Here is a 17,782-nt window from a genome sequence, read left to right on the forward strand (position 1 = left end):
TAAAATTATGAGAGGTATAGATAGGGTTGACAGTTGGAAGCTTTATCCCAGGGCAGAAATGACAAGTACAAGGGAGAATAAGTTCAAGGAGCGGAACGCTTCCATGGAGATGTGCAGGGGAAGGTTTTACACAGAGGGTGGTAAGGGCCTGGAATGCACTCCAAATGAGGTGGTTTAGGTACTTACATTCACCACATTTAAAACTTACCTTGATAGGCAAATGAAGAAACAAGGAATAGAGGGATAAAAGTGATTGGTCAAGATAGGACATTGTGATCGGCACAGGCTCGGAGGGCTGAAAGGCCCATTGCTGTGCTGTACCGTTTTTTGTTCTTTATAAGACCCATAAGATGGGCCTGCTCCACCATTCAATACAATCATGTCTGATCCAGAGCTTCACTTCACTGCACTTCTCCACTCCCTCTCCACATCCCTTGATTTCCTGAGAAACCAAAAGTGGGCTTATGTTGAAGGGGAGGGGAGGGAGGTAAGCACAATGATGGGTGTGGGGAGGGGGTACTTATGCAGGGAGAGTTTTGCAAGAATGGGTCAACAGCTGAGGGGGTGGGGGCACATGCAAAGGGGGAGTTATGCAAGGGTCTGATCAGGAGGGTCCTGATGTCCAATTCCAATGACCAGTGTTGGTGTGGGGGGTGGATAATGTGGGCAAAATTTGGGGCAGGAATGGTTGGGCGGAGGGGGGCAGTGTTCAATGTCCATGAAGGGGGCGGGGAGGTGTTGGGAGAAGATCACCCAGTTCTGTAGGAGATCAGGCTGGCCTACTCAATGGCACCTCAGTGCTCTGCAGCCACCACCCCCATCCCTGTGCCCACGCCCCCCCCCGCCATCCTTCCACCACCACCCCCCCACACCCCCCACACTTACCAGTGCAAAGCTCCCAGCTGTGAGAAAAACTGACAGTGTCGAAAAATTACCCAAAAGACCAGCACGGAGGTCTCCAGTATTCACGTTTCAATGACACTTTTTAGAATTTTTAATGAGTAATAATTAGAATGAAGTCATTCATTGTCATAAGCAGAATAAGCAACAAATACAACATAGGATTGATTGGCATTCATGAAACTCCTCCACAACACTACTAAAGTACAATCATTTTAGCACATTGTCTGAAGAGGCAATGTGGGGCACGGTTGTTCAAGATCCCTTGAAACAAACTCCAGGAATACGCTCCATTAGAGTGGCAACCCCTAGCTGCAACCAAACGTGGAAAAGTTTAGAGACACAAGCATGGGCCTAGCAGGTCAATGAGGCCCTTCTGTTGGATTTAAAAAAGCCAAATGAACTTGGGTTCGAAAAACTTTCTATATTGCTCTAACTTCCTCTAAGTCATTCTTTATAACACACCGAGTTACTGTAAACCACAGAATCCCAGGAGGCCAAAAATACACTTCCTACCAAAAATGACCCTCATTCCTAGAATTGCAGAGAATCCTCATGCATGAAGTTAGTTAAAGTTATGAGGCGGATGGGGAGGGGGGGTGTTCATAGCCTCAGATAGAATGCCAGGTAAAATCAGGATAGAAAACTTGTCACATTTGTGTGAAAAAAAGCACAATTATTTTATCTAACTTTATCCTGAACAGATGGTGCAAATTTCCAAGCAGCTGTCAGTCTACAGACTAACTTTGTCAGCAGCTGTTACCTCATTGGCCTTGTCTTTACTTAGGCTTTACTGACATTTTCAAACAGGCTTTGTGAAGTTACAACTTTACTTACATGTTGTGGCCTTCACGAAGCTGTGAATGGTGCTGCATAGACGCTAAATTTTAATTTTCTTTCACCCTCAGCCAGCTTGTCTCTATACATATCACACAAGACCATCTGAGGAGACTTTAACTCGTAGAGAAGATGTTTGGTGACGGTGGTGGGGAAATGATATCTTTTGAGTTTACAAAGCAATACTGGATCAATTAAAACAATGCGGATACTTATTTTAACTGCAATATATTGTCATGGACCTGGCTGATGTTATCTGCAAGAGTATCCCATCTGTGGTGGTCTATAGTTTTGTTTACAGCAATGGTATTAGGAGCACATGCAAGTCCCAGTGACAGCAGTAACCAGCCCAGTCATACTATAACACTTATGGGCGGGTTTTTCCGGCCCTGTTCACTCTAAAACCCGTAAATCCCACCCAAGGTCAACGGACCTTTCCACGGTCTGCCCTCGCCCACTACGATTCCCGCGGTGGGCGGAACAGGAAAATTTGCTCCCATTTAATACAATATGAACAAACAGGACTATAATGAACCAAGATAGTTACATATAAGAACTTCTAAACACACCCACACAGTTTCAGTAGAAATTACCCTTTTGACACAAAGTACATTTACAAGATCTGAACTATTTCAGGACTTCCCTCTTCTCAAACAACTTCCAATTCAATAAGACCAGCTTATAGTCAGCACACTGTACAGAAGTGAATAGTTATTCTGGGAAAGGTCTCTTCCTGGTTCACCAAAGATATGGTTTTAACTGCCTCAACAAAAGTTTCTGCACTCTTGCTTCTGGTCTACTCGCTGGAACTGGTTTACGGACTGCTAAGTGGAATCTGCCCCTCAAACTGCTGGATGAAAACTGCCTCTTCGCTTCCATGAAAAGGATGCCAATTATTCTATTATTTCCCTTTGATGTTTCTCTCTGTGTCTGTGCCATCTTGTCCCTCAATTGCTGTAGTTCTGAGCAATTAACATATGTTTGCCTTCCCTGGATAGTGCGATTGTCTACCTGTTAGCGAGACAATGTATTCTTCGGGTCTGTCTACAACTGCTAATCTTATTACTGGGATTCACGTTGTGTGAAATACCTTTTGAAATGCTGGTGGCTTTTAACCTGCAAGCACATTTATCACAATATAAATGAAGGGAATCCAACAGTACGAATCATAAATAAAAGATTGTTCACAACAAAGAGGAAGAACTATTTATTCGAAAGAGCATTAAAATGTGGAACTTGATGTCACAAGGCATGACTGCGTTGAATAAGATGGATAGTTTTGAGGGGAAGCTAACTACAAGGGGGAATAAATAGAAAATATGTTGAAGGGATGAGTTGAAATAGCGTTAAGAGATGGAGCCTTGTAAAGGGCAAAAATGGCCTAGTCCGGTAGGCTGTGACTTGTTTCTGAGATCTCAATTTTACGTAATGTTAAACAAACTTTTGTTTTGACTTAATCCCAACCAATGTGAAATCAAAGGCCACACTAGGAATACTGTGCACAATTGTGGTCATCCGATTATAGAAAGGACATTATTAAACTAGAAAAAGCGCAAAAAAGATTTACTAGGATGCTACCGGGCCTTGATAGTTTGCGTTATAAGGAGAGGCTGGATAGATTGGGACTTATTTCCCTGGAGTGTTGGAGGCTTATAGGTGATCTTATAGAGGTCTATAAAATAATGAGAGGCATAGATCAGCTCAATAGTCAATATCTTTTTCCAAAGGTAGGGGAGCCTAAAACTAAAGGGTTTAAAGTGAGAAAGGAAAGATACAAAAGGGTCCAGAGGGGTAATTTTTTTTACACAAGTGTCTGGGACATGCTGCCAGAGGTAGTAGTAGAGACGGGTACAATTCTGTCATTGAAAAAGAGTTTAAACAGTTACATGGTTAAGATGGGTATAGAGAGATATGGGCCAAACGCGAACAATTGGGGCTAGCTTAGGCGTTTAAAAAAGGGGCGGCATGGACAAGTTAGGCCAAAGGGCCTTTTCCATGCTGTAAAACTCTATGACTCTAAAGTAACTGCTGTTGACATCTTGTTCATTCTGAAAGAATGAAAATTATTCCAGAATTAACTAGATTCCAGTTCATATCATAGCAGTTGTTTAGCTCTTGGTGCAACATAACCAGACGAGCAACACTGCATTTAAAAAAATCTTTCAAAATTTATGGGCATCACAGGCTCAGCCAGTATTGATTGCCCATTCCTAATTACCCTAGCAAGGTGGTAGTAAGCTGCCATTTTAAACCACTGCTGGTCATATGATGCAAGGCCATACCTAGGGGGAGTTTTATGACCTCATTGTGCCCATTTAGGGGTGGGAAATATAATTATGGAGACCAGAACTGCACATGATGCTCCAAGACTGGACAAACTGAGGTTCAATACAATTTTAATGGAATTCAAAAGCAGGGAAGTGATTTTTTTCATTAGAAATGAACCCCATTTCTCTTTTTATGCAATCATTTGCTTACTTGTATTGATTTGTATATCTGTATCCCATCTCACTTTCTCATCCACCCCATCCAGACTCATGTGTTCCAAGCAGTATGTGGCTTCCTTGTTCCCTCTACCATGTAAATTTATCTTTAGTGGAAGTAATTTGGCAATTAGCATGGTCTACTTTTCCTTATTACTTACGTTTATTGAATACTTTACTGTTTTAATACTTTCTCTTCTTTTCCTATCTTCTTCATGTTCCATTTATGATCCCTTCCTTTCTTCATGCAGTTATTTCAACAAACAAAGAACTAAAGTAAAACGTAATCTTACTTGTCATCCACAGTACAATTACTGTTGGATGATGGAGAAAGCTTATAACGGGATATCTAATGGGATGTCTATTATATCCAATCATTTGATGGCCCTCTCAGGTGTCAAGTAGAGAATTCTGTCCCACAACAGAACTTCATGGAAGGGTTCATGTGAGATGCTCCCAATTGTGTTTCAAGTCAACCTCATCTTCCACTTATGGAGCAATTGGCCACAACATCTGTGATCTGTGCAAAATCAGTTGAATGTTGTCCGCTGTCTTCAAGCGAAGTCAATCAGAGACCTCTACCATTGGGTATTGGATCAGTAATGAGGTATTGGTTCTTGGCCCACAGGTCCTTCTTTTGGACAATGGGTCAATGCCAGTAGCAGACATATTAGCTGCTTATCCAGAATGGCTGGCATGATTTCAAATCCTTGTTGGATTTTTAAAATCTTGGTGAATGGGTTGAATGATATTATTCATAACTATTTTCATCTCACAAGTCATGATGTGATTGTGGTATTTGACAGGTAGGGCAATGTGGGGCAGCAATGAGAACCACTTGAGCATCCCTGACACAGTCTTTGTGGCAGTGTTTAATGCACTTCCATGATCTTTGTGTGACAGCTACAAGACCATGAAGTAGTGCCCAGATGAGTGTGGCTAAAACAATACTAAAGAAAATTATCATCCAGGACAAAGCAACCTGCAATGTTGGCACCTTAAACATTCTCTCCCTCCACCACCAATGCACATTACTAGCAGCATATATATAACATGCATAACACAGACAAAATACACTATAGCAACTTATCAAGGCTCCTTCAACAGCACCTTCCAAACATCAACCCCTATCCATTTATAAGGACAAGCGTGGCAGAAGTGGGGGATGACCACCACACACCTCCCAAACCACACCCACACACCATCCTGATTTGCCACCATATCACTATTCCTGCACTGTTGTGAGGTTAAATTCCTGGATAGCACTGTGGATGTGCCTGCACTAGATGGACTGCAACGATTCAAAGAGGTAGCTCACTGCCACCTTCTCAAAGGCAACTAGGGACAGGCAGTAAGTGCTGGCCACGAATGAATAAAAGGCAGAACAGTGTTCAGCAGCAGAGGAGACTAGGGCCACAGTGTAGTGTGTTCTGGCAGTGCTTTCCCACGATATTCCAATGAATTTCTGGACAATGTTTACTTTGACTTTACTTGTTTGGCTAGTCTTGATAAGATGAGGTGAATAGGCAAGAATGCTATCCAGGCTGATTTTGTGTAAGAGTCATGAATAAATCACTTTCCACAGCAAGGCATCTTAAAAGTTGATTTATTAGTGGCACAAGTAGGCTTATGTTAAAATCCCCCAGTGGCCACACTCCAGCGCCTGTTCAGGTACATAGAGGGAGAATTTAGCATGGACAATGCACCTAACCAGCACATCTTTTGGACTTAATTAATTTCCTGGTTAGACTTTTTCTCAGATGGGATAGTGACTCAACTGTCTTCTGGTAAATTGGGATAGATGTATCATAGCTAAAAGTTGCTCCAGTATTGATATTTCTGGTAACACTATTTCTCAGATGGGATATTGACTCAACTGTCTTCTGGTAGTTTGGGATAGATGTGTCAAAACTGAAAGTAGCTATGTGTCACAGCTGAGGAACTCAGTATGAAATGGCAGTGGGCTTGGTGGGAGGCAGGAATGGCAGGAATGAATTACATGCCAATTCTCAGAATGGCCTTGCCATTCTGTAAAATTTTGCCCATTGAAACTTAGGAAATAGGAGCAGGCCACTCAGCCCATCGAGTCTGCTCCCCCATTCAATGCGATCATAGCTGATCCTCTGTCTCAATGCCATACTCCCACTCTCTTCCCATACCTCTTGAGGCCTTTAGTGTGTAGAAATCTGTCTATTTCCTTCTTTATTTCCTGTCCCATACCCTGACCATGTGACCTCTTGTTGTAGACCCTCCTTTCATACATCCAATCTGTCCAGCCCTGTTAGGATTTTATCATTTCAATCACATCACCTCTCATTCTTCTAAACTCCATTGAATACAGGCCTTATCCATCCAATCTCTTCTACATGACAATCCTGCCTTCCCAGGAATCAGTCTGGTTATCCTTTGCTGCACTCCCTCCATGCCAAGTATATCTTTTACAGAGGGCAGCATTTTATGGGCCCTCTCGGGCGAGGCCGGAAATTCCCACCCAAAGTCAACAGAGATTTCCATTGTCAGACCCTTGCCCGCTCCGATTCCATGGCAGGAATTCCGGCCAGAATGTCTACATTGCAAAAGGAGGCTATTCAGCCCCTCGGGTCTGTACCAACTCTCTGAAACAGCAACCTTCTCAGGCTCACCCCCCCCACCTTATACCTGCAACCTTGTGCATTAACCCTGTTAATCCCCCGAACTTACACATCTTGGGACACTAAGGGGCAATTTAGCAATCCATCTCATGCATCTTTGGACTGTGGGAGGACACCAGAGCACCCAAACTCCACACAGACAAGGGGAGAATTTGCAAACTGCACACAGTCACCCAAGGCCAGAATCAAACCGTGGGACTTCATCACATGCTTTCTAAAAGTTTAAATTAGTGGAGTTACATTTGCCACCCTCCAATCTGCTGTGATTATGCTAGAATCCACAAAATTTTGGAAGATGACGCCAGATGCATCCATTACTTCCACAGCCGATTCCTTTAGTGACCAATCCAATTAATTTCTCCAGCCCTATCTTTTTTACTAATACTAATTTCCTTCAATTTTCCTTCTTGCTCGACCCTTGGTTCCTTAGCATTTCTGAGAAGTTATTTGTGTCTTCTTCTGTAAAGACAGAATGAGTTGTTTAATTGCTTCACCTTTTCTTGCCCGCACTGTTTCAGACATTCAAACACGGTCTTATTTCACAGCCTGGTCAAGCATTTTTTTAATAGAATGAATCAAATTAAGAATGTTACTTCATGAAATAGTCATTGAATATTACTAGAACATTAGTACTACCTTCCCACAAGTCCTCCATTACAGGGCGATTATTACCAAAGATACATGCAGACACAGTTAAAAATAACATCTTTCAGCCCTTTCACCTTGCTGTTGTTAATCTTGTATCCGGAGATGTTACCATGTCAACATCACAATCATGTTCTCCCTGTTCATTTTATCTCTTGTGGTGCCATTATTTCAGTTTTCCTATGATAACAACTGGGACCAGGAAGAGAGTGAGAGAAAGCTATTTTCTGCACATGTACATATTGTTGTGACATCACTATAGTTCTCCAGGGGCGTTGGCGCAGCGATCCAGAGAACCAGGGTAATCCTCTGGTGACTTGGGTTCAAATCTCACCATGGCAGTTTGTGAAATTTTAATTCAAGTCTGTAATTAAATGTCTAATTATCACTGTGATATATGTATGTTGGGAATTTGGGGTGTGTGCTCCTCCTTTAAGTGTGCAGACAATGTTTCGGTTTAGCTTACTTATTATTGTCGCAAGTATGCTTGCAATCACACAGCGATGAAGTTAGTGAAAATTCTCCAGCCGCCACACTCCAGCACCTGTTTGGATACAATGAGGGAGAATTTAGCATGGCCAATGCACCTAACTAGCATGTCTTTGAGACCCTATGGCCCATGGGGTTAGCTCCCGGCACTGTGGAGCCTGCTTAAGCAATCTAGGATTTGACTGTGGACAGTGCACACCCGTAATAAAGGGCAGAACTTTCCTCTCCTGCCTGTCATGGGAATCATAGCGAGAGGGGGACAGACCAGGCAAACGTCTGTTGACCTCGGGTGGGATCTTGGGGCGAGCGTGGCCAGAAAATCCCACCCAAAGAGATCCCAGTCTTTAAGTCATGAGGCCTACTTCATAGTTCTTCTTGCAGAACCCTTGGCGAAAGACATTCATAACAAGGACCATTGCAGATTGTTGTAAATTACATCTGGTTCACTAATGTCCTTTAAGGAAGGAAATCTGCCATCTTTACCTGGTCTGGTCTGCATATGATTCTCCACCCACAGCAATGTGGTCTACTGTCAAACGCCCTCTGAAATGGCCTACCAATCCACTCAGTTCAAGGGTGGTAAATGAGCAATAAATGCTGGGCCGGCCATTGATGACCACTTACCATGCAAATTTTTTTAAAAAACTGAAGCTTTTGATTGGACAAAACACAAAAGTTGTGGTCACTTAAGAGGACCAGAAACCAAGCCAACACGTGCTTTCAAACAGCTTCTTCTGAAGCAGCTAGAATCAGGCCCTTTGTGAATATTATGGACATTGGGAGAAACGACTAATGCCATCTTCTATAGTCATTTAATGTAAAAACACCTTTTCTTGTACAAAGCCTTTGAAACTCAACTTTTTATTCTCTGTAATGTTATTTCAATAATTATGTCCCTTGGGAAAAATTATTAATGAACATCTACCGAGTTGGAACATTCGTTGGCCAACGTACTCTGAACAGATACCAAAAGGAGTCAGAAATCCCAAGGTTAATCAGATAATAGAGTTTCCAAAACAGCTGAAGAATAACATGTCACACATGGAATTTTTCATACATTAAGTAAGGCACAATTTAAATCTTGATCATCGCAAAATGCTCAGGCAGCATGCAGATGTACAAAATGATTCACAAAATAGAACTGTTTCAAGAAGATCTTTAGAGTAAGACAGATGGATTATTTTCCGTTCCTTGCAAGCACCGCCCAGTCTTTGGTTAGATAATGCTGTCTGATAATTTCTTCATATTATTTCCTGTTCAAATGTAGTGTGTATAAATAGCTGCTGGCATTGTCTTTGAAGGGAAAGTAATGGAACTATGCAAAAGAATGAATCCGATGGGAAGTGCAGTTGCCTCAAACGTCACAGTTCAACAGGATGTTGGAAAAGAACATAAATGGCTACTTGTATCGTAGAATATGTAGCACTCGCACGAGCTTATTCGATTAAACTGGAGCCAGCAGCTCAGTATTATAATTCCATCTGTTGACATTAAACCACAGACAGCTGGCAGATGTGACTGCCTGAACAATTTTCACAGCTGTTGACTAACATCACCCCACCTTATGTCAACGAATGCGAGAGACGTGACCATCACACTTGCATTGATCATTAAACCTCGCTGATATAGTCAGTACAGATCACAACAGCAAAGAGTAGAAGTCATGAAGCCCAGTTTAAAAATGCAATTTCATTATTATATTCAGATGCTTTTCTCGGTAACATCTAATCTGACAGGAAGATGATTCAACGGAAGCCATTTTGGTCTGTTCTTTTCCTCACTATTCTTTAAATAATCAATGGGAAACTAATAACCTGATGGGGAGGTGGTAGCACAGTGGTGTTGTCGCTAGACTAACAATCCAAAGATCCAGGGTAATGTTCCGCTGACTCGAGTTTGAATCCGACTGTGTGTGGCAGATGGTGAATTTTAATTCAATAAAAGTCTAATAATGACCATGTCGATTCTTGCAAAAACTCATCTTACCAGGTCTGGCCTACAAGTGACTTCAAACCAACAGCAACGTGGTTGACTCTTAAAATGCCCTCTGAAATGGCCTAGCAAACAACTCAGTTCAAAGGCAATTAGATATACAATAAATGTTGGCCTTGCCAGGAATACCCAGATCCCACGAGTAGAACAAAGAAAAGTGCAGCGCAGGAACAGGCCCTTTGCCTGTACAGATCATGATGCCCTAATTAAATTAAAAAGAAACCTTCTGCCCTTACTCGGTCTGTATCTCTCTATTCCCTCCCTATTCATGTACCCATTCAGCTGCCTCTTAAATGTTACTAATGTGCCTGCTTCCATCACCTCCCTCTGGCAGCACGTTTCAGGCACCCACCGCTCACTGTGTGAAAAACATCCCCCGCACATCTCCCTTAAACTTTTCCCCCTCTCACCTTGAACCTGTGCCCCCTTGTAATTGACATTTCCACCCTGGGAAAAAGCCTCTGTATATCCACCCTCTCTATGCCTCTCATAATTTTGTAGACCTCCATTGGGTCTCCCCTCAACCTCTGTCTTTCCGGTGAAAGCAATCCTAGTTTATTCAATCATTCCTCATAGCCAAAAAAAACCCCTCATCCATTATACTCTCCCGTTCCTCCCTTCTACCACAACATAACTCTCGTCTTCACTCCCTTTCTCCAGTTCACTTAGCCTGTTGATTTGGATAGGTTCAATTTACCCTTCAATCTAATACACACTCCAATTGTGAATCTGATCGTATCATAAATCTAATGCAGTTCCCATCCTCCACAAACCAACCTGTCGATGTGATTGATTCTCAGTGGCATCTTCAAGCTTTTCCTTCTGTGTGTTTCTTAATTAAAAGGAGATAGCCTTTTCCAGCAATAATGCACCGACTGCTTTTAGATCAGAAGTTGTAAAATGAATAAATCTTTTCCATTAGAGGGAACTGACTAGAAAAGAACGGCAGAGCCCAAAGAGAGATAAAAGGAAACAAAATACACATTGCATTCCATGGAAACCATTCCACTTTCTCTTCAAATCATTCAGAAACCTTACAAGAAATTCAGTCTCCAAAATCGTAATTTCACATTTCAACACAGAGGCAACACAAAGAAATCATTAGATTTACATAACGCTCTTCACAACCTCAGGGAATCACCACTTTAAAGCCAATTATTTAAAGCTGTTTGAATCAGAAGTATTTTCAGTGGGTGTCTCACTTGTTGCTTGAACCAGCTGTGAGTCAACTACGCTGACACTTAGGAGGGGGTACCACTGCATCTTCTGTCCATCGGGCAGTTAAGTGGACAGCAGCAAGCCTTCATCCAGGCCAAGGGCCTTGGAAGGTGACTTCCTGCCCGCCAAGAGCTGCCAGCCACTCCGACTCAGCGGTGCTACACAAGAAGCCACGGCTGCAGCCGGAACAAAATCCCCTGGACTCCCAGAATTGTGCAGTCCACATGGAAAGGTAGGTGCCTTTGGGGGTGGGAGCAAGGGTAGTCTTGCGGGTGAGAGGATGACAGCAGGGGCGGGGGAGTGGCTGCCATGATCATGCTCGATCGGGCAGATATTAATGCAGATCGAGGAACACACATTCAGTTGTGCAGGTCACATGTTGGCAGAGCTGAGAGGATTGTAAAAGCGTGCAGGTGAGGTTGACTGGACATGCTAAATTGACCCTTAGTGTCAGAAGGACTAGCAGGGTAAATATGTGGGCTTATGGGGATAGGGCCTGGGTGGGATTGTTGTTGGTTCAGGCTCAAAGGGCTAAATGGCCTCTTTCTGCACTGTAGGAATTCTATGATTGCAGCAGAGGCAGGAAGAGGGCCTTAAGCTGTCATAATTGACCACTTAATGGACTTCAGTGGGCAGGGGAAGTTCAACCATTGGCTTTCATGCCCAGGACTCACTTCCAGTGGAGTTGGGAAGGCATCAGATTTGAGTCCTGAAGCCAATCCACAAATTCTCAGCTATATCTGCCCCTTCCTTCACTTCATAGAATTCCTTGGTGCAGAAGGCGGCCATTCCGCTCATCGAGCCTACACTGACTCTGTCAGAGTACCTTACTCCCATTCTATCACTGTAATCCTCCACATGGCTAATCCATCCAACCTACACATCTTGGGACACTAAGGGGGGAATTTTGCATGGTGAACCCACCTAACCTGCTATCGTTGAAACTGCATGCCCAGTCTCCAGAGCACCCAGAGATAATCCACGCAGACACGGGAGAATGTGCAAACAAGGTCGGAATTGAATCTGGGTCCTTGGCACTGTGAGGCAGCAGTGCTAACCACTGTGCCTCCCTAACTGCAGAAGCAGAATGTTCTGGTCCTACTTACTTTTATGCAGGAAACATTTCAAAGATATTAATGTGTGAAAACATCTCAGGGCACTTCACAGGAATGGAATCAGATAAAAGCTTCAACATACAAAGCTAAGTAGAATTTCTCGTCATGGTGTTTAAGTTCGGAAACAGAACCATTGCATATCTCAATTCACAATATTGTTGGAATACACTAAATTCAGCAGGTTAAATAGATGATAAGATTCCCTTTCAAGTCCAATATATGCGCCAATGCATCCTGTTTTCAATATTTAACGTGTGACACTTCAACCAGACAGTAGGTAGCAGAAATAAATGCCAGTCTTCCCAAGCCTCTTTTGGTTTATTTGAATTTATATTAAATCTCCTGCTCAGTTTCTAAATATTGTATCCTGAATGTCATTTGAAACTACTGAAATTTCTCTCAATGAATTGTATATTTTCAATGCTCTCTCAGAAAAAAAAATTCAGGCAACTCTTGCTGTCCTATAATGAAATGAATTGAAAATTCCAAACGGCCACAGCAAGCAGATTTAACAGAAATGTCGAACCTAAAACAAAAAAAAGAATAAATACTAAACATTAAAATATAAATGGTTTGTTTTTTTAAAAAATGGAAACTACGTAACCAACAGATGTGATAATTAGTACTGCAATTCTGTGTGGGTTTCCTCCGGGTGCTCCTGGTTTAAAGATGTGCGGGTTTAGGTGGATTGGCCATGCTAAATTGTCAGGGGGACTCGCTGGAGTGAGTGCATGGGGTAATGGGGATAGGACCTGGGTAGGATTGTGATCAGTGCAGACTCAATGGGCTGAATGGCCTCCATCTGCACTGTATGATTCTCTGATCCTAATTCTTTACAAACCTTTCCTAGTCCTAACTGAGATATCAGATCAAGTTGACATAAAAGTCTTTCCAGAGATTGGGTTGACAAATCAACCGAGTTTATTCTCAGGCCGATTAAGTGATCAATTGGCAAAGGGGATCTTTTTTAAAAAAGTTTATTTATTATTGTCACAAATCGGGTTACATTAACACTGCAACGGAGGTACTGTGAAAACCCCCTGATCATTACACTCTGGCATCTGTTCGGGGTACACTGAGGGAGAATTCAGCATGGCCAATGCACCTAACCAGGATGTCTTTCGAACTGTGGGAGGAAACCGGAGCACCCGAAGGAAACCAATACAGACACGGGAGAACGTGCAGACTCCTCACAGACAGTGACCCCCAAGCCGGAAATCAAACCTGGGTCCCTGACATGGTGAGGCAGCGGTGCCACCCCTCAATAAGGGAACAACACAAGTGAGAGAGGATCACTTTGAAAAGGTTAAACATCAATGGAAAATATGTGCAAATGGATTAACATACTAACTGTGTAATAAATAACCATTTTTGGTTTGACATCATCTACTGGAGCGTATTTCGAACTTTCTAACCCAAGATTCTGCATTCTGTCACCATAATGAGAGACAAGCTCAGGGTGGGACTTACCATCCTTCCCGTGGTGGGCTTTATAGCAGCGGAGGTGGCTCAACACTGGCAAGAGGTGGGACCTTCCAGTCCCACCAACATAAATGACGGTTTGCGTTGTTTGCTGGCCATGCTATGGGGGTTGGGGGGTGGGGTTGGTGCACAATTGGGACTGGATCATCCCGCCTGCGGAAAAGACCGGAAAATTCAGTCCTCCGATTCTAGGGCTGCATGATATTTCTGTCAAAATTCCATGGTTCTTCAATGGAGCAAAATAGTTTACCTGGTGGGTACATGAAATTGGAACTCGCAAAAGGGGCCCTTCAGACCTGAGTAAGTGGTGTATTGTTGAGCACAAATCAAACACTGATCACTCGCGGTCGGAGCGACCAAACTGTAATTTCAGGTTGTTCAATTGTAAATCAACAATGTGGAAATCATCGACTGTTAGTACTGACCAATGAAAAAAAAAACAAAAAAGGTATAAAAGTGAAATGTTAAGGCTGTTGGAAACGGGGAATCCTCAGCGTACCAAGCAGCAAAGTGCAGAGACAGAAACAAAATTTACATTACCCCCCAAATGGCCAACTGTCAACACTGTTGGCCTGAAACATTGGCTGGAATTCTTCAGCCAATCGTGCCAGCGGGAATCTCCGGTCCTGCCAGCCGCCCACCCCCGTTTGCCGGTTTCATGGCAGCCTGGGGTGACATCAGTGGGAAATCCCATTGATTGCAATGGGTCCAGAAAATCCAACCACTAGCAAACCGGACATTGCCTTCCACAGGTGGGAAACAGAAGGCTGGGGGAGGTCGGGGTGGCAGAGAATCTCTCCCATTAACTGTCTTTCCCTTCCCACAAATTCTGTCTGATCAGAGGGATGGCTACTTCCTCAATTTGGGATCATGAGGGGAATATCTGGGGAAGCATGAGGAACTTTGGATCCGCCCATATTTCAGGCTCCCTGCTTCAGTATTCTGAACATCCCATCATGCCACCAAATTGGACTATCCTCTGCTTAGATATTCTTATGTTTCAAGGCCTGTGGTTACAAATTAAGCAGTTGCTCAGTTACTGAAGACTGCATATTTCCTATGTGAAAAAATCCTACTCCGGCTGATATGCTTACCTGCGTTTAACTTAATTGCATTTGACAGCGTCCTTACTTTCTTATAATCTGGAATAAAGAGAATGAGCACGTTAGGAAGGATTAATCAGAAAAAATCTATCTGAATTGCTCAAATAGCAGCTCAAGCTTTATAAAGGAACTCTTAAAATGAAGTACAATATCAACACAGAAATAGTCTGCATTAACGAATGAATGAACTTTTCCAAAAAGCTTCCATTTGTTTAAACAACATGTGCCGGATATTTCTGAGGAATATTTCCCCTTGGATGATCTGGGGGGCAACTGTGACTAATACTGCAGCAATTTTGACATCATCTTCTTTCCTTTAAGTCTCTCAAGGGCAAACTAATTTGCCAGTGTAAAATCAGGTGATGTTTAGAAGTTTGTTTTTTCAATTTTGTTATTGGCTTGATAGATTTAAGAGTCCGAACTTGGTACCATTTGCTTAATAGAGCTAAAAAAGGACTTATCGCGGAAAATAAACATTTTAATACAGGTGGCACAGTGGTTAGCACTGCTGCCTCACAGCACCAGGGACCCAGGTTCAATTCTGCCCTTGAGTGACTGCGTGAGGTTTGCACGTTCTTTCTGTGACTGCATGGGTTTCCTCCGGGTGCTCCACTTTCCTCCCACAATCCAAAGATGTGCGGGTTAGGTTGATTGGCCATGTTAAATTTCCCCTTAGTGTCGGGCGATTAGTAAGGAAAATACATGGGGTTAAGGGCATAGGGCCTGGGTGGCATCGTTGTCAGTGCAGATTCGATGGGCTGAATGGTCTCCTTCTGCATTGTAGGGATTCTATGGTTATCAGAGGATCACGCAAAGGACTTCGGGTGGGATTTCCCGTCTTGGGGTGAGCTGGAAAATTCCAACCAGAGTGTTCAATGCAGCAGTGCCTGTAACCAGATATTCAAATGTCTGAATATGACTGAAAATTATGCAGAACCATTGCTAATTGCATTAGTGTACAGTAATCAGTTGAGTAAATTTAAGAAAAAAGGTGTTCAAAAGCTTTCAAAATGTGCCTATTAGTGAGGAAGATGAGAGCAATACACCCACCTCCTAAAATTCAGCTCTGTGCGACTGTTTTACAGAACCTATACCCATCGCCAAGTCTGAGTTGGTTAATATCAAAATATAAGCCTATCCCTACATAAAAGGAACAGCACTATTTGAGTTTGTACACTACCAAACGCTTGGCCCCACACCCCCTCCCCAGCACTTCCAACCCTTGAGCAGGCTCCCCCCCACCACTGATGGCCAGCCCCGATCGCTGGCATCCCTTCCTCTGTCACTCAACCCCAGAGTTTGAGTGGCAGAGAGATGCCCCCCACAGATCGCTCCCACCCCCCCTGCCAGAGACCCTCCCTCATTAGGTCATGCCCCCTTGGCACTGCCCCATGCCTGAGCATTGGCACTCTGCTCTTTGGGCTGTGCCTGGGGCACAGGCTGGCACTGCAAAGGCGCCAATGCCCAGGTGGCATCCACCCCCAACGCCCGAATCTCTGGAGGGCCCCAATTTCCTCCCCTTCAACACAGCGGGGTCAGGCTCCCCAAAAGTGGGGAGCCACTGCAAAACCGCTGGAGTGAAATACTCATGGCGGGGATGGGGGGAGCGGGCCTGGAGATTTTAGTCCCGGCCTCACTAATAGCACTTAAATCAGATTTAAATTGTCATTAACATAAATTAAGAAGCTCTGCTCCGATTTCTGGTGTAGAGCTGATGGTGCCAGAAATCCGGCACTGGGAGACGCACTCGGGGCCAGGCACCCAGCGCGGATCCCGTACGGCCTAAACCTCCCAGCCCACCGCACTAAAAAATTAACCCCCCTCCCACCTTTCCATCTTTTCCCGCCTCTTGATTAATCCTATTAAATCTCAAACTTTATGCCGTTCTGATGATAGGCCATCAACTTCAGCGTACTGGAAAAGCACTGACCTCGTCTGCAGCTGGGATTCTCCGGTACCACAGCAGTGAGCGGAGTTTTGTCTAAGTGCCAAATTCTCCATTCTCACTGGCAGCGGGGCAGGATCAGAGAATCCTGCTTTTATCTTGGTGGCTCCCCTGCCTCCCAGAGTTGCTGCCTGACCTGCTGAATAGTTACTACGTTTTCTGCTTTCTGTTTTGGAAACTTATCTTGGGGGTGGCACGGTGACACTGTGGTTAGCACTGCTGCCTCACAGCGCCAGGGACCTGGGTTCGATCCCCGGCTCGGGTCACTGTCTGTGTCGAGTTTGCACGTTCTCCCCGTGTCTGCGCGAGTTTCCTCCGGGTGCTCTGGTTTCCTCCACTCTCCAAAAATGCGCGGGTTCGGTGGATCGGCTATGCTAAATTGCCCCTTAGTGGTGGGGGGAACTAGCTAAGGTAAATGCACTGAGTTGTGGGGATAGGCCCTGGTGGGATTGTAGTCGATGCTGAATTGATGGGCCGAATGGCCTTCTTCTGCACTGCAGGATTCTATGATTCTAGCTGGTGCTTAGGTAGCTGAATTTTATTTTTAAAAAAACGTGGGGTTCATCCATTGTAAGTTAAACCCATTAAACTGTGCTGCTTTGATGAGGCAAGATTTTTATCCCATTCTGCAGCACATTTCACGGCAGGAGGAGGCACTGTGCACTTCCTCGAGCCCGGATTTTATGATTCCGACGTTGTCAACAGGGTTTCCCACCGAATGCATCCACTGAAGTAAGGAAACTTGTCACCGTCAGCGAGGGCGAAATATCCCGCTGGCGTGAACGGTAGTAAAATTTTGCCAATGGCTTCTGCCTTAAACAGCCATTGCACCACCTCAAGCTGCTTTTGAAAGGAGGATGTGCCATTGTGGGAACAGGTCTCTGTTGAAGGAACTAACTTGTGATCCATGGGAAATAAATAT

The 17,782-nt window shown here is 43.8% G+C and overlaps 1 protein-coding gene across 5 annotated transcripts in view; it reads right to left on the reverse strand.

Moving 5' to 3' along the window:
* Nucleotides 1-8,803: 8,803 nt before the first annotated feature.
* The window catches only part of LOC145359851 (uncharacterized), a 69,261-nt gene continuing 60,282 nt past the window's right edge, over nt 8,804-17,782 (reverse strand). For all 5 annotated transcript variants that reach the window (XM_080214650.1, XM_080214652.1, XM_080214651.1 and 2 more), the window contains 2 exons: nt 14,907-14,954; nt 8,804-12,856 (listed from right to left, as the gene is read on the reverse strand). In XM_080214650.1, coding sequence (XP_080070776.1) covers nt 12,792-12,856; nt 14,907-14,954 — 113 coding nt within the window. In that variant the 3' untranslated portion in view covers nt 8,804-12,791. The remainder of the gene's footprint in view (nt 12,857-14,906; nt 14,955-17,782) is intronic.

Source organism: Carcharhinus amblyrhynchos, chromosome 29 (genome assembly GCF_965287045.1).
Source record: "Carcharhinus amblyrhynchos chromosome 29, sCarAmb.v2.hapA, whole genome shotgun sequence".
Classification (NCBI taxonomy): Eukaryota; Metazoa; Chordata; class Chondrichthyes; order Carcharhiniformes; family Carcharhinidae; genus Carcharhinus; species Carcharhinus amblyrhynchos.